This window comes from Mustela nivalis (assembly GCF_964662115.1).
Source record: "Mustela nivalis genome assembly, chromosome: 5".
Lineage (NCBI taxonomy): Eukaryota > Metazoa > Chordata > Mammalia > Carnivora > Mustelidae > Mustela > Mustela nivalis.
Window position 1 is genome coordinate 8,957,327 of NC_139024.1, and position 21,531 is coordinate 8,978,857.

Here is a 21,531-nt window from a genome sequence, read left to right on the forward strand (position 1 = left end):
CTTAGAATCTAAAGTGTGTTTTCTGTAGATAGGTATAAAGGGATCTTGTTTATTACCCCATGTGACAACTTCTGCCTTGTTATTGATAGAGCTGGAGCTATGTCTGCCATTTTACTTCTTATCTTCTCTGTGTCTCGTGTCCTTTTCTTTCCTCTCATCTTCCTTTACTATTCTCTTTTGCATTAATGGAATATTTTCTATTGTAAGTTTTATTATCTTTAATAATTTCTTGCTATATATTTAGTCATTTTCCTGGTGGTGGCTCCAAAGCAACCACTGCCCAGCAAGCAGTTTTACTGGGAGCTCGCATGAACTCTTCAGTTCATAGCTTCTACCTATTAAACTTTGGGCAAATATGCCTGCCTGTAATTTAGTGAGATGTCTTCTGTGCTCTCTCCTCCATCCATGCTTCTAATGTAGCAGATGTTAGTTGAGCACCTATTGTGTAATGTAGTTCGTAGCGGGTGCTCGTGACATAGAGATGGGTAAGACATTACCTTACCACAAAGAAGAGGGCTAGGGGACCCTCGGAGCAGAAAACAATTAAAGAGGGGACTTATGTGTACACGTGATGTTGCTCAGCTGCAGGAGGGGGGAGCAGAGAACCCCCGAGGGCAGCAACAGTTTGGGGTCGCTTATAGTCAGGGGGTTTGCCATGTCTATGGCTAGCAGGTGTTGAGCACTGTTTCACAGGTATACATAGCAGGCAGACTCCAAATAGCTAAAAATATGCATCACGGGGTCTATGTAGAGCAACTGGTTATGTAAGAATTTGAGATAGGCACCCATAGGAGTGAGTTAGGCACCTGCTATGAAATAAGTTAAGAACCAAACAACATGGGAACCAACATACAGGGACCATCCTTAACTCCTTTATATGACAATACGGTAGGGGAAGAAGGCAGACCAATACATGCTGAAGAAGACAGTGTGGTTGCACCCATGGGGACAAGAGAGAGTAACAGCAGGAACAAGAACCCAGAACAAGGGAGAGCAAAGTAGCCAAAAGTTGTGGGGGAGGGATGCTGCCCTGGGAGGACCACATGAAGGCATGGGTATGTCTGAGGGCACCTGACCTGTTCTGGTGCCCACTGCTGGCCCCTTGTACATGTGTTTGCTTAGGTCCTTGGTCCAGGGCCCTTCTGGGACCTATATCTTGTTCCAAATAGAAAATCAGCCTTCCTCACTGAGCCAGATTTGTACATAACTCTACGCTTTCAAGTTCAATGAAATTATTTTTCTACCTTTGAAGAGATGAAGATAAAGAAGCTAGTTCTAAAATTCTATCTCCTCAGAGATACCTACCCTTTGCTCCCACCAACAAAGACACAAAAGACAGAGAGAAAGAGAGAGATCAGTACTCTAATTACAATGACTTGTCCCCAATAACTTGAAAACAAGAAGAAAAGTTAGCCAGCTGAAACATTAACATTAAAATCAGTACAGATGGGTCAGGTCAGATGGGTCATTCACATTAAAGCCAGTACATATATGCAGGTTTGCCTTAAATGGAAAAAGTGGTTCTCAGACCTTTAAATCTGCCTGTCACCTGAACAGATGCATTCACCTAAAAAGGGAGGTTGGCCAGCCTACAGGTGTGGGAAAAGCCCAGGTGATTGTTGACAGTGGCCACTGGGCTTTGTATAGGGGAGGAGCCTTAATTGCTGGTGTTCCTACACTGATGCCAAGCGTGTCCCCCTGAGACGGATGCATCAGGCTCTGCCAGCTTCGTGCTCTTAAACATTCCACTTGCCGCTCTTGGATTCTCCATCCTGACTGAGATCCATCCCAGGCAATGAAATCAGAGTTCTCGAGGGTAGGGCTTGGGCGTTTGTATTTCTAAAAGTTCCCCCACGTGGTTCTGATGTGCAGCTAGAATTGAGAGTCCCTGATCTGGTTGTTTCCCAGGGCTGGGATGCCATGCCCACCGTTATCGGCTGGGTCTGTACCAGCCAATTACATAAACTGGCATTCTGATTCTGTACATTCATCCAGAGCTTAGTTAATGAGAAACCTTCCCCGAGAACAGGTCCTTCCCTCTCAGTGCGCTGGCGAAGATAGGCCAGCAAGACTGAGAGCTAGCCCCCGAACTTGATGAACTCACCAAGGTGATAAAACGTTACTTCCAAAAGTCATTTTGGGGGGAGGACTCCACTGGCATCCCTTTCCTGGCCAAGAAAACTCAAGCCCATCTTCCTTGTTCCTATATTTTATTATCTTTGAAGAATTTATTTATTTGAGAGAGAGAACAAATAAACAGTGAGGAGGGGCAGAGGCAGAGAGAGAAGCTGACGTCCCCTGAGGAGGGAGCCCGATGCGGGGCTGGATCCGAGGACCCCAGCATCATGACATGAGACAGAGGCAGATGCGTAACCAACTGAGCCACCCAGGCGCCCCATTGTTTCTGTGTTTTAGAGAGGTAAAGTAATAACACAAGAAACAAAGTTGGGTTGGCAAAATGGACAATCACAAATTCTCTAAGAACTGGGCTCTAAAGGAACTGTATCTATCGTCCATTCTTCTTTAGCTGCGGACGATTTCATGGGCGTGGCTGACTGCCTGCTCCGCGTCTGTTCCCCACACCCTCTTCCTAGCAGCCCTCCAGCTGGGCTCTGCAGTCTCCCTCTCCCTTGAGGACATGGGCCTTGGGGGAATTTGTTTCCATCCTCAGCTCCTGGGATGCTCTGATTTGCCTCAGGCTATTCCCATCCCTGGGACTCAAGAAAGAGCAAGGGCCCTGATGTCTCCAATGAGACACACGAGTGGGTTGTGACCAGCACCCAGATCAAGAAGCAAAATATCACCTGCAGCCAGAAAGCCCTTTCCTGCCCCCTTCCACTCACTCATCCCTCAAGGGTGACCACTATCCCGATTTCCAACACAGTCATTTTTGCCTGTTTTATACTTCTTTTTATGTAAGTAGAATCCAACAGTGTATACTCCGTGTCTGGCTTCTTTTGCTCACATTATATGTGTGAGAGACTCACTTTTATTGTGTGGAGCTGTAAGTTGTTTACCTTCATGGCTGTAGGGTATGATGGAATAAACCAAACTTACCCATATTCTATTGTTGATGAGCGTTTGGCTGGTTTCCAGTTTAGAATTATAGTGAATTGTGCTGCTATGAACATTCTAGTCCTTGTCTATCAAGGACACATGCATGCATTTCTGCAGGGTAAATGCCTAAGAAGGGTTGCTGGACTGAAGGGAATGTATACATTCCATTTTAGGAGCTAGAGCCAAATGGCCTTCCATAGCCCCACATTGGACCGGACCGATTTTCCCTCCACTCTACAGTATGAATCTTCCATGTCCTTGTCAACACATCTGTCTTCGCTGTTAACCATTTTGGTGGTGGGCAGAGATGAGATTCAAGGAGTCTTGCCGTAGGCTTCAAGTTATCCCTTCTCATTTAGGTGAAGCCTGCCCGTTCTCCCCATGAACATGAATGAGAAGCAATAGATGAAATGATTACTAGGAACTAATTGAGACCAATGGCCACCAGGTTAAAACAAAAGGACTTGACGACACCATTAAGCTGCTGGATCAACAAACAGCTCAATCCATTACCTCCAGGCTGCTTTGCTCTGTTTACATTAGAAAGCATCTTCCATGCTCTTTTCAAAAACCCTTGAGCCTACCACATCCTTCCTTCATTTTCTGATGTGGAAACTGATCACCAGTGAAATAGAACCGTTACTCCAAGGCCAGGAAGTTAGCAAAGGTTAGACTTGAGACGGAGACCCAGGATTTCAGACCCAGCTCTGCCACCTATATCACGCCGCCACCCCCTCCCCAGCAGGAAAACCTCTCAGTTTGGGCAAATGACCGCAAGCCCTCTGATCACATAGGCGCCATTTATCAATGATGCCAAACCACAGAGCTAATATGCCAATCGCCGTTCCAGCTAACGGAGGGACCAACCATCTTTTGCAAACAGGCATTAGCTGCTGTCTCCTTGCTGCACCCTGTTCCAAGGAAATTGTCAGCCACATGGGCAAGGCCCAGTCCTCCTGGAGAAAAGAGACTGCTGCTTTTAAGTCACAAGTCACTAATGAGGACACGAAGACAGTGAGAAAAGCAGGAGCAGAAATTATAGTAGCAAGTGCTTCTTCCAGCAACGCAGACACAGGAGCTGTAACTATCAGCTTCCCAACTTGGAAGCCCAAGAAAATTTCACCTAGTTTTGTAAAGGGACAACCCACTGATATAAAAATTCAATGGAGCAATGGAACGCAGTTCAAAGACCTAAAGCATCTTTTCAACGATAAACCAGTCTTTGTGATTCAGCCTAACTGCTCTGCCGACACACCGTATCGTAAATCATTCTGTAGCCGCCTTGTCCTCGGGCAGCAGGGCAGACAGGAGTCATCACTTTCCCCCCCAACCATGGTAGATTCATGGTCTTCAACATCCAGACCAATGAATGGAGTTGCTCCAGAGCACAGGTTCAGATGCTTGCGGTAGGACCGGCCGCCAGACTGCTCCTGTCACTCCCCCACCACTTAAAACTCTGCAATGGCTTCACACTGGAATTCTAATGAAATTCATACGTCTCGGTCTAGCGTTCAAGGCTCTCTCTGTCCCAGGCCTGTCTATTTCTCTGCCCGTGCTGGTCCTCTTCCTATTCCTTGAACATGCCATAGTCCCCTCCTTTTCCCGTGGTTTCAGTTTCCATGGCCGCTTCAGAAGCAGCCAGTCCCCCTTCTGCTAGGTGGATCAGCAGGTCAACCAGCCTTGTGCTACCTCACAACGCCCACATCATCAATCTCGCTCCATCTCACCACGTAGGCATTTCATAGTCTCATCTTATCACGAGAAGAAGAGTGAGTACAGGGGCACGGGGGGGTGCTCTGTCAGGTAGGCATCTGACTCCTAATATCGGCTCAGGTCATGGTCTCATGGGTCACGAGAGCGAGCCCCTCGGTGTCAGGCTCCATGCTCAGCAGGGAATCTGCTTGAAGGTTCTCTCCCTCTGCCCCTCCCCCCACTGGCACATGGGTGTGCAGGCGCTCTCTCTCTCTCTCTCAAATAAATAAATAAATCTTTAAAAAAAAGGGAGGGTGAGTATAGTACAGTAAGCTATTCCGAGAGAGACCACATTCACACAACCTTATTATGTAATTACACTTGTTCTATTTTATTATTAGTTGTTAACCTCTTGCTGTGCCTAATTTATAAATTATACTTTACCACAGGTAGGTATAGGAAAAACCATAATATATCTCAGATTCAGTATTATCTGTGGTTTCAGGCATCCACGGGGGCCTTTTTTTTTTTCTTTTAATAAGTAATGCTTCGCGAATTTGCGTGTCATCCTTGCGCAGGGGCCGTGCTAATCCTATCGTTCCAATTTCAGTATACGTGCTGCCGAAGCGAGCACCAACTGGGGCCTTGGAACATAACCCCTGCAGCAAAGGAGGGACTACGGTACCACATTTTTATGGCCTCAGGGACTTTGGGCTTGTAATTCTTCTTCTGGAACTTTCTGCCCCAGCTCATTGGCTAGCGAGCAAGTCATTCTTCATTTCCAGTCAAATGTCCAAGAGCCTTCTCTGACCAGTGTCTCTGAAGTAGCACCCCCCTCACTCTTTATCATGGCACTTAGTCTATTATCTTCCAAGTGCGATGGGTACTCACTCGTTTATTGCCTGTAAGCTCCATGACACCAGGGACCCTGTATTTCCACCCCCTAGAATGGCAGCAGGAACACAGGAGGTCTTCAGTGACTGTTGGTTGGATAGATGGGTGAATGAATAAAGGATAAGCCAGTCGTGGATTAACCAGTGGTGTGGCTTTGTTCTCTTCTCTGCTACCTGAATTAAGACCATCTAGATATTCACTAGATCCTTTGTCAAAGAAATGTTCCCAAGACAATAAAACACAGAGAAAAAAATAGAGTGGGAGGAAACTAGTGGGAAAGGAGACAGGAATATACATTAAACATAAGATTTAAAACTATCTGTGTTTTGTCTGTTTTTTACCATACTGTCAGGTATCCTAGGGGCCTTCAAGAGGCTGACTGTGAAGTCCATCCCGAGCCACACAATAGAATCTTGGGATTACGTATATTTTTAAATGGGCTTTTCCTTTTTTTGTGACCAATATATTGGTCAGCCACTGGGAAGCCACAGGACTTTTGAAAAGATCTGGTAAGTGTGATACATGGTTGCCTGAGCGCATGCATGACTATTAGGGTTCGCTGTATAAAAAGGAGTATTCCCCACTTCAGAGACAGCTGTGCAATCAACTGCCCATCCGCAAGCCCAGGGCGAGTAGTCCAGCATCACTAGAACTGTCACCTTCCCCAAACCTTCTAGTTTAAGCTCCCCATGTCACAGAGGAGGAAGCATGCAGAGCAGAGTTAGCAGATAACTTTCTCATATCACGGACCTAGTGAGGAGTAAGGTCGACCTCAGCTGGAGGGAGACTCCAGACTCCAGACTCCAGACTGGGTCCCTTCATGACGCCACAACACATCGGCTAAGCCCAGTCATGAGCGAAGGAGCCGGTTTCCCAACAGAACCGCGAAACACAGGAAGGGGCAGGCCTCCTGCTGCGAGAGTCTGCGACCTCCAGGCTCACCTTGGCCACACGGAGAGGGCGACAGAGACAAGCCCAAACCAACAACTCGTCGGGGCGCGTGCGGAACCATGACCCCCACAGCATCTTCACCCAGGTGCGGTTCAGCCCAGATGCGTCTGCCTCCAGCGCTCAGGACCACCCCAGCCGCCGAGATTTTCACCAAAGCCTGAGGGCCCCAGTACCTCAAAAGAGAGGCCAGGACCCGCCCTGCCTGACGCTGGAGGGGGAGTGATCTTCTCCCCAAACCAGTGCTCAGCGAGGCCTGAAGCCCGTGGGGGCGGTAGGCACGCGGGTGGGGAGGTAGGAGGAGGTGACAGGAAGGGAGGAAGAGAGGGAGGAGCAAAGCGGGACGAATGCCCGTGGGTCCCCGTCTCCGGATTTGAGAATCTCGGCTCAGGTTTCTAGGGAAGGGAAAACAGCTCTTCACCCCAGCTCTCCGGCCGGCCACAGCCAGAACCCACAGACCAGCTCCCTCTCCGCCCCTCCCGGGGCTCGACACTCGCAGGGGGAAGGGGCGGCCCAGGGGCGGGACCCCGCAGGCGGGCAGCGCACGGGGGTCTGGGAGTAGGGCTGCGGGGGCGGCCCGAAGCCCCGGGTCTACGCCCCCTCCCCGCAGCCCGGCCCGCCGGCGCCCGCCCGCCCCTACCTGTAGTAGCGGTCATCTTTGAAAGGCGTGAGGTCCTCCTTCAGCTCTCGGTACGCCTCCTGGAGTCGCTTGCACAGGTGCTTGAGCTCGCTGCAGAGCGGGGGCTCGAAGGCAGGGTACTCGGCGTCCATGCCCGCACCGCGCCTGCCCTCCCGGCGCCGAGCCCGGCGTCCCCTCCTCCCGCCGCTCCGCCCTTTGTACTGCTCCTTCGGCCCCCTCTCTTCCAGCTCCGGGGATCGGGGGCTGCCGGCGCACTGGGCGCGACCGAGGAGGAGGAGGAGCAGGTGGCGGGGGAAGTGGGAAGGGGGCGCGGAGGAAGGGGGGCGCGGAGGAAGGGGGCGGGGCGCGCTCAGGGCGCCGCCGCGAGATGCGGGGAGCGGAGCCTGTCGGGGTGCGGATGGGGTCCGCCCCGGAGCTACGCGGGCCTAAGGAGAGGAGGGTGCCGCGCCCATCAGCCGCCGCCCAGGGAGAAGGAGCCGGAGCGGGGGGGGGAGGGCGGGGGGAATCCAACACAAGGTCATCAGACGCCCAGGACAAACATATAAAGGGCCACGCTCGCTCCTGCTCGTACTGGGAAAAAGAAGCAACCGGAGAGGACAGAAAAAAAGGAAAATGGGGCTTCAAGGCGGACTGAACAGTTTAAAAACTGGGGCCGGCTCCCACGTTCAGCACCATGGACAGTCCCAGACTGCTTCTCCTCATCGCCCCCACCCCCACCTGGGTTCTACTTGGCCTAATCCTAAAACATTTAAAACCAAGCCCATTATGGTTATGTCATAAGAGAGATTTTTTAACGATGTGCCCAAATAAGTTGACTCTTCCCACACGTTCTATAACCACGGGGGGAGAGGCAAGGGAGTTTCTCATCCTCTACAAGCTCAACACTTGAGTATAAAATTAAAACTCACAAATCAACACGTCTTCCATAGGACTATATGTCTAACGATGGGGATGGTGTCATCTCTGGTGAATTTTTACAATAATAAGTGAAGAAACAATTGTTCCTAATGAGGTCAGTGTGTTTCTACCCAGATGCAGGACAGGTTTCTATGCTCTGTTGAACTTGTATGCATTGGGGGAAACATTTTACAAACATACATTTGGGGGACCCCACTTACACTATTGAATATAAATTATAGAACACAGGTCCCAGGAACCTGTATTTTTCAAAGCTCCCCATGTGAGTCTAATGATCACTCACCTTCAAGTATTCTCAGAATTCCCAAACTATACTCTTGATTTCACCCACTCTCCCTTGCTCTTTTTTATCCCCATTTTTAAAACATTTTTATTTTTAAGCAGTCTCAACTGAGCCAGCCAGGCGCCCCTATCCCCATGTTTTATTTTCTCTTCCTTCTTACATTCTGGAACAAATTTTTATCTGCTAGCCAAGCTCTCTTGTCAAGACTTGCAAATAACCCCATAACTTGTGTTCATCCTGCACCCTGCACAGTTTCAGTTTTAGCCTTAATTTGTTAACATGAGTGTCTGTATTTAACAGTCTCCAAAGGACAAAGAATGGAGCTCAGAACTGGCTCTACCCAAAATACAGTGCAGACAGGCATGCTAAGAAAGCACACGTGCGGATTTGTTTCCTGAAATGAGATAGAGACTGTGAGACCAGCATCTGCCACACTTAAAATATTTTATGATTGGCTACAGGGAGCTTATCACTGGGGGAAACATTAGTCAGCCTCAAAGATACACCAGAATGCTTAAAAACCTTCTGGGAAGACTTCCTAACTTCTCCAGCCTAAGCCCTTTTTCTCCCTTTGAATGACAATAGCCCCTAGAGGATAATGCAAGTTTTCCTGCTCCTAAACTGTGGGGTACTAAACGATTTTGTGATCTCTTTCACCACAAAGAACTAGAAATGCTAGATAAAATATCACATGTACACACCTGCATGTGCATATAATATACTATAATTACTTTTCCTTTTCTATACATCTTATTTCCTCTAGAATTAACAAGGCCTTTTTTATTACTTAGTTGTGTATGTACTAAGCATTAATTCAAACTCAGGTCCGGTCCCTGCAAAATTGCCTAACTCACCTCATAAGATATTCAGGCATGCATTCTATCAATTTCATCTTTGTGAGACCTCTTCTTGGCTTTCTGACCAGATATGGACTGGTTGCCATGTGCCTGATACATGGCTGTTATCTAAGCAGTGTCTCCACCATCATCCTGGAGATCCTCTTCCCTTATCTGTTTGGATCCCACATCTTTCTCTTTACTGATGGAGCATATCTTAGAAGTGACCAGAAGTCCCTTTGACATCATTGTCTCTGCATCCTATAGGTCTAGCCCAGTATATGGGTCTAGCCCAGATTCAATGGAGTTACCATGGCTCTACCCCTTGATTATAGTGGTGTCATGCTCAAAAGAGAGGAGGGGAATCGCTTGGGACTATCTTTGAAGATTATCTTTTATTCCCGTTTCAGCACAGTTCCTCTGCCCATGATTGTTGCCAGTGTGTCCCAATCCAGAAACCCTCTATTTCATAGCCCTAGGGAATCAACCTCTAGTTTCCTGACAGTATGAAGAATGAAGAGTGCTTAGTTGCAGAGAGTAGAAAGAGATTGGGAGATTTGGCATGGCTTCTCAGACTTTTGATCTTTCCTATTTTGGTTTTTTTAAATTGAGGTACAACATACATAAAATGTGCAACCTTAAGTGTATAGATTATCTAAATTTTATGTATGTATTCATTCATGTAACCACCACCAATGTGAAGATATAGGACACCCCAGAAGTCTCTTGTCATCCTTTATAGTCACCCCATTCCCAGTGGTAACCACTATCCTGGCTTCTCTCCCTATAAATATATTCTGCCTGTATTTTGAATAGTGTGTGAATAGAATGATACAATTTGCATTCTTCTGTTTGGCTTTGCTTGATGAATATTATATCTATGAAATTTCTTATGTTGTTTCCTATAGCAGTAGTAGTAGTTTATGTCTTTTAATTTTTGTTCTCTTGCTCTATAGCAGGTCATAGTTTGGATGTAGGACAGTTTATCAGTTCTACTGCTGATGGTTTGGGTTATTATGATATGAACATTCTTGTATATGTTTTTGGGGGGAGTATGTGCACTTATTTTATTTGGGTTTATACTTAGTAATGGAATCACTGGGTGATAGATTAGGCAGAGTCAGCTTTCTTAGATATGGCCACACTATTTTCCAGAATGGTTGCACCACTTTACCCTCCAACCAGCAATATCCAAGAGTTCCATTTGCTCCATGTCCTCGCTACTCTGAATTTCATCTGCCTTTTACTTATGGTCTGTGGGGGTCCATCCTCTTGGCTTTGCCCTATCTTCTCTCTCACTTTTAAAGAAGATGCTTGTGTTGCTGGTTCCTGAAACATTTGAGACATCTATGATGTGGATTGGGCTTTCCTCACTGCTATCAGATCTAGGTTTTGATATCTATTTCTTTTTTCCTATGATTTGCAAAATTTTGTTGCTTTTGATGTCCATTAGCATGGTAAAATTTTTTTCCGCCCCTTATTTTAAATCTGGAGGTGACTTTGCAGATAGCATATAGATGGGTCTTATTTTTTTATCTGAAAAATTTTGTTGCTATTATTTCCTCTTCCATTATCCTTGTCTTTGTGAGTTTACAAATTTTTTTTAGAAAATCCCTTCATGGGATGCCAGGGAGGCTCAGCTGGTTAAGCAGCTGCCTTTGGCTCAGGTCATGATCCCAGCATCCTGGGATCGAGTCCCACATCGGGCTCCTCGCTTGCTTGGCAGGGAGCCTGCTTCTCCCTCTGCCTCTGCCTGCCACTCTGTCTACCTGTGCTCGCTCTCACTTCTCTATGACAAGTAAATAAATTAAATCTTAAAAAGAAAATCCCTTCATTATTGTTTTACCATGTTTCTGGGGTTTTCACGAGGTTTCAACAGAAGTAATGTGTGTTCAATGCCTTACCTTCATTTTGGCCATGCCTTATTAACAATGTTATTCTGGTGCTCACCTTATATAGGCACTCAATAAATGCTTGCTGAATGCCCTCAAGATACCCCTTCTGCTTTTTCACTTAGCAGAATGACAATTATCCTGTTGTGATCTTCTTACATAACAGAGGAAAAAAAAGTGCATTCATTCAGTTGTGGCAAAGAACACAGGTTCAAATCAGAAAGATGAGTGACACTTTTTCAGCAATATGAAATTGTGTTGAATACGTAATACCTCTAAATGTTGGTCCCTTTCATGTGTAAAACAAGGATGATAATACTGGCTGCCTCATGAATTTGTTGGAAGGATTATATAGAGCACTTAATACGATGATTTATAGTATTGATTTATAGTAAGTGCTCATAAATAGTTAACTCTCCCGGAGTATTTACATATTTCCTCTCCCAAGACTACTGATACTCATGCTTTCTCATTTTATTATTTTTTTTGTGATCTATTTATTTATTTAAGAGAGGGAGAGAGAGAGCGAGCGTGCGCACATGAACAGGAGGGCTGAGGGAGAGAATCTCAAGCAGACTCCCTACAGAGTACAGAGCCCAACGGCTGGCATGCCCCCCATACTTTCTCATTTTTAAAAACATACAGAGCACAGGGAAGCTTAGGCAGGAGAATGATATCCATCACTGAGAAATAATCACTGTTAACATTTTTTTTAACAGATTTTATTTTTTGAGTGAGAGAGAGAGAGAGAGAACACAACAAAGGTGAGGTGGGAGGGAGGTGTAGGGAAGAAGGAGAAGCAGACTCCCTGTTAAGGGGGAAACCTGACAAGGGGCTCAATCCCAGGACACTGAGATCATGACCTGAGCCAAAGGCCAAGGCTTAACCGACCGAGCCATCCAGGTGTCCCTACTATTAACATTTTGAAAATTTTTTAAATAACAAATGTAATACATTAAATCACTCCCCAAGGTCCTTTAGTGATTGGTTGGGATATTTCCATACCTTATATAATAGTTGGTAAGGCACAAACTCAAACCATACTAACTGGTTTCTTAGAAAAACTTGCCAACACTAATACCCAGCACCTCACTGCTAATGTGATAGCAGAAACCATCTTCTCTACAGCAGGACAAGGGCTGGATCAGAATTGGTCATTTCCACTCAAATGGGTCATTTCCATTAGTCCCACTCCTGCATAGTCTCCTTATAATTTATGCAGATGTCACCAGGCCAGTCAACTCTCCCTTGCCCCTCTGCTTATTCAACTTCTTACTCGAGAATCAGACAGAGCTAAAATTCACCTTCAAGACAAGGCAGTGTGGGTGTAAATGGCCTCATTCATTCTGTTCCCAGTCCTTGTGTACCTTTATTTACAATCTCTCACAGCTACAGTAGACATACTCCTTTCTAGAATGCCATACCCCTGGCTTTCTGTTGTTCCCTATAACTCTGTTTCCCCCTCAGTTTTTAATGTTTTGAAAAATTGGAACAATGCCATATAAACTATTTGGAATCCTGTTTATTCACTTATGAATATAGTGACACAGCATTATAAAAACTTCTTAAATATCATTTTAAATGTTGCATAGTGTTCTAGCTCAGGGATGTACTTAACCTTCCCCTATTCTGGCCCTTGTGCTCTTTTGGTTCCTTTGCTTTTATAAACAATGCTGCAATGAACGTTTTGATACACACATCTTTTAATTTCAGGTTATATCCCTATAATCAGAAATGAAGTTACTGGGTCAAAAAGAATATAAATGTTAATGTCACACAAAATTTCAAACACATAGAGAGAAGAGTTAATAAACCTCATATACCTATGAACCAGCTCTGTGATGGGAATTGGCATTTTTGTGTTTTGGTTTGCTTTTTTTTTTTTTAAGATTTTATTTATTTGACAGAGAGAGATCACAAGTAGGCAGAGAGGCAGGCAGAAAGAGGGAGGGAAGCAGGCTCCCTGCTGAACAGAGAGCCCAATGCGGGGCTTGATCCCAGAACCCTGAGATCATGACCTGAGCCGAAGGCAGAGGCTTAACCTGCTGAGCCACCCAGGTGCCCCGGGGAATTGGCATTTTAAAGACATTGCTTGCTAAATCAAAGTAATAAATGTCTAATGGTAGAAATTAGGGCAATAGCCCTAGGTGTTTGAAAGGAGGCACTTTTCTCTAGCAGAGATCTTCCTGTTAATGTCTTTCAAGTCACACAAAGCAGGAACCACTTGCTCTACCAATACTTGCCTCTTTATCCTTGAAAATAGTGTTGGCCACAAACCAGGTGTTCAGTAAATACTGCTGATGGACTGAAGAGCATAACACTGCTTAAACTTCACCTAGAAATGGACACCAAGCCAGGAATAAGAGAGACTAAAAGGAGTTAGGCAAACAGCTATGAAAATTAGCTTTTAGGCATAAAGGAAGTCCAATGACTAAGTATTTTATTAATATCTAACATGGAATAGAATTACAGTGAATGCAAGTCCATTTTGGAAGTTAAGTGAGCATAAAGACATGTAAGAGTATGTATAAAACCATAAGCTTTCTTTCCACCTAGACAACACTCAAGCCTCATGTTCAGGAAAACAGTAGGTCTCACTCACTGACGCAGACGGACAAGTTACCACAATCCCATCAACCCCAAATGTTCTCTCTGGCAACCACCAGTTTGTTTTCTGTATTTAATGAGTCTGTTTTGTTTTTGTTTGTGTATATTTTTTTATTTTTGGATCCACATAAAAATGAAATCATAATATAGTTGTCTTTCTCTGACTTATTTTACTTAGCACACACCCTCTAGGTCTATCCATGTTATCATGAATGGCAAATTTTCCCTTTTGTGGCTAAGTAATATTCCACTTTGTGGTGTGTGTGTGTGTGTGTGTGTGTGTGCGCACACGTGTGCACATGTGCCTGTGCATGCACACACTGGAGATAGATATATAAATCACATCTTTATCCAGTCATCTATTAAGGGACGATTGGCTTGTTTCCATGTCCTACCTATTGTAAATAATACTACAATAAACATAAGGGTGCATAATATCTTTTCAATTTAGGGTTTTCATTTTCTTTGGGTAAATACCCAGCTGTGGAATTACTAGATTGGACAGTATTTTTATTTTTAATTTTTGAGGAACCTCCACACTTACTCCATACTTATCGGTTTAACCAATAGGGAAAATTGGTTATTTCTCTATTGGTTAAACCGATTTGCATTCCTACCCATAGTACATAAGTGCTCCCGTTTCCCCGCATCCTTGTCAACACTTGTTTTTTTTGTTTGTTTTCTGCCAACACTTGTTATTTCCTTTTTCTTTTCCCATTTCTTTTTTTTTTTTTATTCTAGCCATTCTGACTTGTGTGAGGTGATAACTCGTTGTGGCTTTGATTTGCATTTTCCTAATGTTTAGTAATGGTAATCAACTTGTCATGTGTCTATTGGAATCTAAATATATTCTTTGGAAAACTTCTATTAAGGTCCTCTGCCTATTTTTAAAAAATTGATTATTACTATTATTTTGGTGTTAAGCTGTACAAGTTCTTTGTATATCCTGGATAGTAACCTGTTATTGGATACATCATTTGCAAATATCTTCTCCCATTCAGTAAGCTGCTTTTTTGTTTCATTGATGGTTTCCTTCACTGTGCAGAAGCTTTTTAATTTGATGTAGTCCCAATAGTTTATTTTTGCTTTTGTTTCCCTTGCCTGAAAAGATATATCCAGAAAAAAGCGGCTAGGTGTAATCTCTAGGAGCTTACTGCATTTTTAAAGGAGTTATATGATTCCAGGTCTTACATTTAGATCTTTAATCCACTCAAGTTTATTTTCATGTCTGGTGTAAGAAAGTGGTCCAGCTTTGTTCTTTGCTTGCAGCTTCCCGGTGTCCCAGCACCATTCACTGAAGAAACTATTTCCCCATTGCATATCCTTGCCTCCTTTAACATAGATTGATTGAGCATGTAAATGTAGGTCTATTTCTGGGCTCTTCATTCTGTTCCATTGGTTGTTGTGTCTATTTTTATGTCAGTACCATACTATTTTTTGTATGTACCATACTACAGTTTTGTCGTATATCTCAAAATCTGGGAGTGTGATACCTCCACCTTTGTTCTTCTTTCTCAAGGTATCTTTGGCTCTTAGGCATCTTTTGTGATTCCATACAAATTTTAGGATTGTTTGTTCTAGTTCTGTGAGAAATACTATCAGTATTTTGATAGGGATTACATTGAATCTCTAGATTGCTTTGGTAGTATGGACATATTAACAATATTAATTCTTCCAATCCAGAATATTCTAAGATATTGTGCTCACATATCTTTCCATTTGTCTGTTCTGTCTTCCATTTCTTCCATCAATGTCTTAAAGTGTTCAGAGTATAGGTCTCTCACCAGCATGGTTAAATTTATCCCCAGGCATTTTATTTAGGTTAAATGAGGTTAAATTTATCCCAAGGTCTTTGGTGTAATTCTAAGTGGGATTGTTTTCTTAATTTCTCTTTCTGTTATTTCATTATTTGTCTAAAAATACAGAAGATTTCTGTATAATAATTTTGAATCTGCAACTTTACAGAATTCCTTTATTAGTTTTAAGAGATGGTATTTTAGTCTGGTACTCCAGAGAAACAGAATCAACTAGAACCAATAGATAACGAGAAATTGGCTCACATGATTATGGAGACTGAGAAGTCCCATGATTTGCCTTCTGTAAGCTGGAGACCCAGGAACGCTGATGGTGTGGTTCCAGTCTGAGTCCAAAGGCCTAAGAACCAAGAAAGCCAATGGCATAAATCCAAGTCTGAGGGCCAGAGAAGCTAAGATGTCCCAGCTCAAATAGTGAGGCAGAAAAAATGGAGAAAATTCTCCCTTCTCTGACCTCTGTTCTATTCAGGCTTTTAACAGATTGAATGATGCCTACCCACACTGGGGAGGGCAAAGTACTTTACTAAGCCCACCGTCTGAAATGCTAACCTCATCCAGAAAAAATGTTTAATTTGGGCTCCCCGTGGCCAGTCAATGTGACATATAAAATTACCATCACAGGTGGCTAGTACTGTTATCAGCATTTTGAAATAATGGATGCACAGAGGGGTGGAATATATGCTCATAATTCCAGCAAGTAACAGGAATTGCATTTGATCCCAGACGAGCCTGAATTCAGAAAACTCACTTTTACTCAATATACAGCATGGCCTCTACTGAGGAAGCCCCTTAAAGAGCAATCATGTTTGGAGATTGAGATATTGTTGCTCTGTTAAAAAATAGCTCTGTTTCCCCCAATTTCACATAGCATCACACAATGCATTGAAGATACTCCCTATATTTAAGGATAAATGAGGCTAAAACTTATAGAGTCTGGTGATCGTTGTGATAGTAATATTCATATGTATATATTACATGTATACGTAGTAGTATTCACGTCCTCTGGTCCCTGCCAGTCTCGTGCCAGTGCGTCCTACTGACCAAATCTAACAGGAAGCCAGAGAACTAGGGAGCCCAGGTGATGCAGTCCACGGATGCCAGCCTTCTGGGATGCAGAAGCAGACAGCAGGGATGGGCTCAGGGATCCCATGGAACGCGGATCTCGGGAGGCAGGCGAAGGGAGAAGAGCCAGCACATGGTGCTCGTGGAATTTTCCTCTGGTGTCAATGAACCCATGAAGTTTGCTGCTTGGTGGTAGAGAGTCGATATAAGAGAGTAAAAGCCAGCCCCAAGAGTAGCTTCAGCTGAGAGGGAAGGCTGCCAGCTGGCCCAGGGCAGCACTAGGTGCCATGGGGAGAGCTACTGTCCCCTTTCACAAGTTTGTGCTAGAGCACTGAGAGACGGGGCTCACGAGCCCTTAAACACAATACTAAATGAGCACTGTGAAGGGTAACGAAGTTGAGGCCCAACATGATTAAGCAGCTAATACAAGACAGCACAGTCGGTAGTGGAGTGGGAACGAGACCCTGTCCTCCTATCTCCTGATGAGGGCCTTTGCCCATCTTTTTCCAAAAAGATCTTGAGGCATGTCTCTAGTAAGATAGTAAGACTATCATCACCACCAGATACTTCTGGAAATCTCACAGAAAGCCACGTTTTTCTCAATGCTTTCTTCGCATTTAATTTTAACAGAATTTCAGCCATAAGCCACATATAAATGTGACTCCATGTCTTACAATGAAATTAACGGTGATGCTCTGTGGTGAACGGGAAATTTGACCTAATCATGTCTTGTAGGACTAGCTCTCTGGTCTGTAGATGGAATCACTGAGAGACACGGGTGGGCAAGGAGTTCATACAGGAATTGCCACCACCCACTCAGTTCTCAGAACAGCTCTGTGGTTACTTATTGTAGCAAAGGGAAGTCTTTTGAGGTAAGCGTGTGGTGCTGAGATGAGCTTTCATGGAAAGCATACAGAGAGGACAGAAATACCATTCATCTAGTTATGTTTTGACGGGTCATTTGTAAGGAACAACTTTGAAATATCTAAAGCAGTACAGTGTCCTTCTGCTGAAGTTTACCATAAGTGCCAGCCAGCCAATTTGTCCTTCCAGAGCCAAGACTCAGACATGGATTCACAGATGCCATCAGCTGAGAGGTCCGCGCATAGGATCACAAGTTCTGATTTCGTGGCTTTTTTCAAGTGAGATTCTGGGCTCGGAGAGGAGTCACATAAACACATGAAGAGCCATGGCTTCGAGGTTTTCTGATGATTCTTATCAACTGTCACTAACCCTCTAAAGCCATCTCTCACGTGAAACATGCAGGCCACACCTCGGAATCCACAGGTGGCCGCACTGATGACATTGGACAACACGAGATCTTGATCTTTCCGATGAGCACAGGGGCGGAATTGGGCATTTTCCTTTCCTTTTAATCCTAGTGAACATTATACACCCAGCTGTCCCGGACAATGAGAGATGCTAGAAATTAAAAATGGAGCAAGATTTAGTTCCTGTCCAGTAGGGATTCACACAGTCTAGTGGGGGACACACGCATCAATAGGTACAAGCAGTGGAATTAAGTCTCCGGTGCAGGTAAGTGCAGGGAACATGAATTGAGAAGATTTCATGGAGGAGGTGATGCCTGTGTTTAGAAATGAGGAAGGAAGGGCTCACCAAGTGGAAAAGGGGAGGAAACGTTCCAAGCAGGGAGAACCGTGCATGCAACAGAGCACATGCGAGAGTGATGTGCGTGGGAACCAGTAGTAATTCTGCATGGGCGGACTACAGGGCTTGCGTCAAAGTGGCTAGAGATGAGTCTGGTCATGAAGGCAGAGGATGGACCAGAGGGGACTTCTCAATTATGATAAGTTTGAGCTTTGCCCGAATGCAGTGGGAGCCATTTAAGGACTTTGGGTTTGAGTGTGACTGGACTAAATGAGTTTTACAAAGAAGGTTCCTGGCGAGTAGGAGAGAAGAACAAAGTAAGTTGATGAAATAGGAGACTGTTAGAGTTGCCCAGGTAAGAAGTGAGGTTGGCCAGAACCAGGGTGCAGTGGCTGTGGGATGGAACACAGGGGATCCTCATTGCTAAGATATTTAGAGAAGGTGGAATTTACTAGACTGGAATCTGGGAAGGAGATGAGATCTCTGGGGTGATTCATTTATCTGGTGGTGCAGTGCCAATCGTTGGGATGATGACTTTGGCTTTGGGTACCCCAGGTGAGCAGCACTCAGGGGCTACACGCTGGAGATGGAATTGTGGTTCTGGTCCTCGTACTGAGATCCAGTGCGGGCAGGGTGGCCTGACGCTCTCGTCCCTCCGTCTCAGCTCGGTGAGGCAGTGATAATATACGCCTTACGCTGACTGCATCTGAAGACGACTATTTGTCTTATGACACATAGTTCTGATGGAACGGACACTGTATTGAGAGATGTATGTTTGGAAGGAGGTCCATTTTCTCTTCGTAGGATTGACAATGTTCCTCTGCTTCTGCCCTTTGCCATCCCTGGAGGCAGAGTGGAATCAAGGCATCCATCACCAGCTAAAGGTCCGTCCTCTGCCTGGTCTGGTTCTTCTCAGCCTTATTTTAGTCCCCACCTGTTACTGTGGGACATTTGTGCAACCCATCCCGCTCCACAGGCCACTGAAGGGCCAGGCTTGGTTTGTCTGCTCATCGGATGTTCCCCCGCGGGGTGTGCTGGCAGTGGCTCCAGCCCCCAGGGCTGTGGGGAGTCGGCCTCTTGCTCTTGTCGGAGCTAAGTCTTCTCATGACTGCAAAGGGCCTGCTGCTCTCCCTCCCCTGCTGGCAGAACGCCTTGGTCTGCCCTTCTCTCCTCTTCATTAAAAAATAAAGAAATCCTTTTTTCTGCCCTAGATCTTTTCCCTTCATTCCCTTCTAATCGCCTTACACACCTGGGCTTTTGTGCTGGTGTTCTTGGCCTGTGCAGCCATTACCAACCAGGTCTGTGCCGTGATCAGGCCACACTGCGCTAAGTGCTGTCTGTTTTTCAGCTCTTTCCTGCTGGTGCCTCCCCACCCACAGCTCAGTGCTCTGCTGGCCTTGGGGACAGCGACATTATATCTTCGGAGAAGCCTCACAATGCCAGGTGGATCGTGCACGGGCCGGTAGCTCGGGGATGAACAACGCTGATCCGGACAGAAGTGCCAGTAGTCCATCATTTGACCCTCGAAAGGACTTTGGTTCACATCAACCTACCAGAATTGGTTCATTTCTGATGATTAACTCTATGCCCAGATTACACTGCGCACTCAGGCACAACTATTTCATCACAGGAATGGGAAGTGAGGAGAAAATATTCTTTCCTTTCTCCCAGTCATACATACCTAAGCTCACTGATTAATTTGTGTTCTATCTCGGCTGACATTGACACGTCAAAATTTAATTCCAGAAATTCCAGAAATTTTCTTTTAGCTGCTCGTTCATGCCCCCTTCCTACCGATATTATAGACGGGAAGTTCATTACCAGGAGCTGTGTCACGTAAATGCCAACCACGGCCTCTGTACTTGCTTGGACTTAGCTACCTCCTTGACGCTCTATTATCTTATTTGTAAAGTTCTACCCATGCGATTTAACACTGACTGCTATATAGACTCGTCAATGTAAGCTGTTTAATGTGACATGATTTGAACCAGGGTTCTGAGTAAGAGGATGCTTATTATCCTGTAGTTTTTGTTTTTGATGTGCTAGGAAATGCATTCCTAGGTGATCACTAACACACAAGAAGCAGTGTACCTAACAGCTTTAAATTTCCCTTCCCCTTCTCTTTGCCTTTTATTATGAATTTATCTAAGTATCTTATTATAGAATGTAGCTAAGCATTTTCCCCCAGACGTATTATCTAATTTACAAAAAGATAAACTTTACCTCTGAATCAATTTCTCCCAGGTGAGAGAATACCTAAGAAATAAATCTGTATTACATTTATGCCACAAATATTTATTGAGGCTTATGAGCCTGGCACTTTCTAATTGCAGGGCCCTGTTCTGGGAGTTGGTACTGGGCTTTTAAAGCAGTGATGCCCTTTTCATTTCATTAAGACATTGGACTTGAGCTGAGCCAGGCTCCTCCAGGTCACTTGAGCTCCTAGCAGAGACCCCCGCCCCCCCTGACAGCTGCCAGCGGGCCTGAAGGTGAGGATAATTGGCAACTAAATTGGAAACCCGTTTCTAGCTATAGAAAACATTAGGTTAATTTACCTTGTTTCTCCTATCGCTTGAACCTAAGTGTGAAAAATTCCAAACCAACAATAATTTGTTTAAGTAGGTGAAATAGAGGGGCCCAACAAGCAGTCTTAAGCAGTAGGCTGGTCTGCCTATTTTTCTGAGTGAAGCCGAAGAAGGAACTTAACACTTCAGTGATTACGCGCTGATTATACGTGATTGGTCTGTTGAAATACCGAATTTCTAAAGGGAAGGAGAAGGGGAGATGAAATGAAATGAGCCAGGCATTTCTTAAGTCACATGGCCTAGGATTTTCCTTTTTTATTTTGCCTTTGTCTTATTTGGGGACTAACTTCATGGGGAATGGGGAGAGTGCTTACTCTTTAAAAATATTTTTTCTCTAGGGGCTCCTGGGTGGCTCAGTGAGTTACACATCCAACTCTCTGGCAATAACCAAAGTTGCTTTGGAAAGGTGAACCACTAACATTACTAATCAAGAATTTAAAAAGGGAAAAACATTATGAATTAAAATGCCAGGGCACCTCCGTGGCTCAGTTGGTTAAGTGTCTTTTGATTTCGGCTCAGGTCATGATCCTGGGGTGGTGATGTCAAGCCCCACACTGAGCTCTGCACTCAGCAGGGAGTCCGCTTGAGATTCTCCCCCTTCTCTCTGCCCCTCCACGCCCATCAAAAGAAAAAAAACCTATTTCTAGAAGTGTTTGTATGAGAGAGGAGCAGTAAGTCACCTGAATGTTGATGGA

General features: G+C 44.8%; 1 protein-coding gene across 1 annotated transcript in view; it reads right to left on the reverse strand.

Moving 5' to 3' along the window:
* TMEM181 (transmembrane protein 181) overlaps positions 1–7,689 on the reverse strand; it is a 36,398-nt gene extending 28,709 nt beyond the window's left edge. Inside the window, exon 1 of the mRNA XM_082731366.1 lies at positions 7,232–7,689. Within this exon, the coding sequence (XP_082587492.1) occupies positions 7,232–7,362 (131 nt within the window). The 5' untranslated portion in view covers positions 7,363–7,689. The remainder of the gene's footprint in view (positions 1–7,231) is intronic.
* Between the last annotated feature and the right edge of the window lie 13,842 nt (positions 7,690–21,531).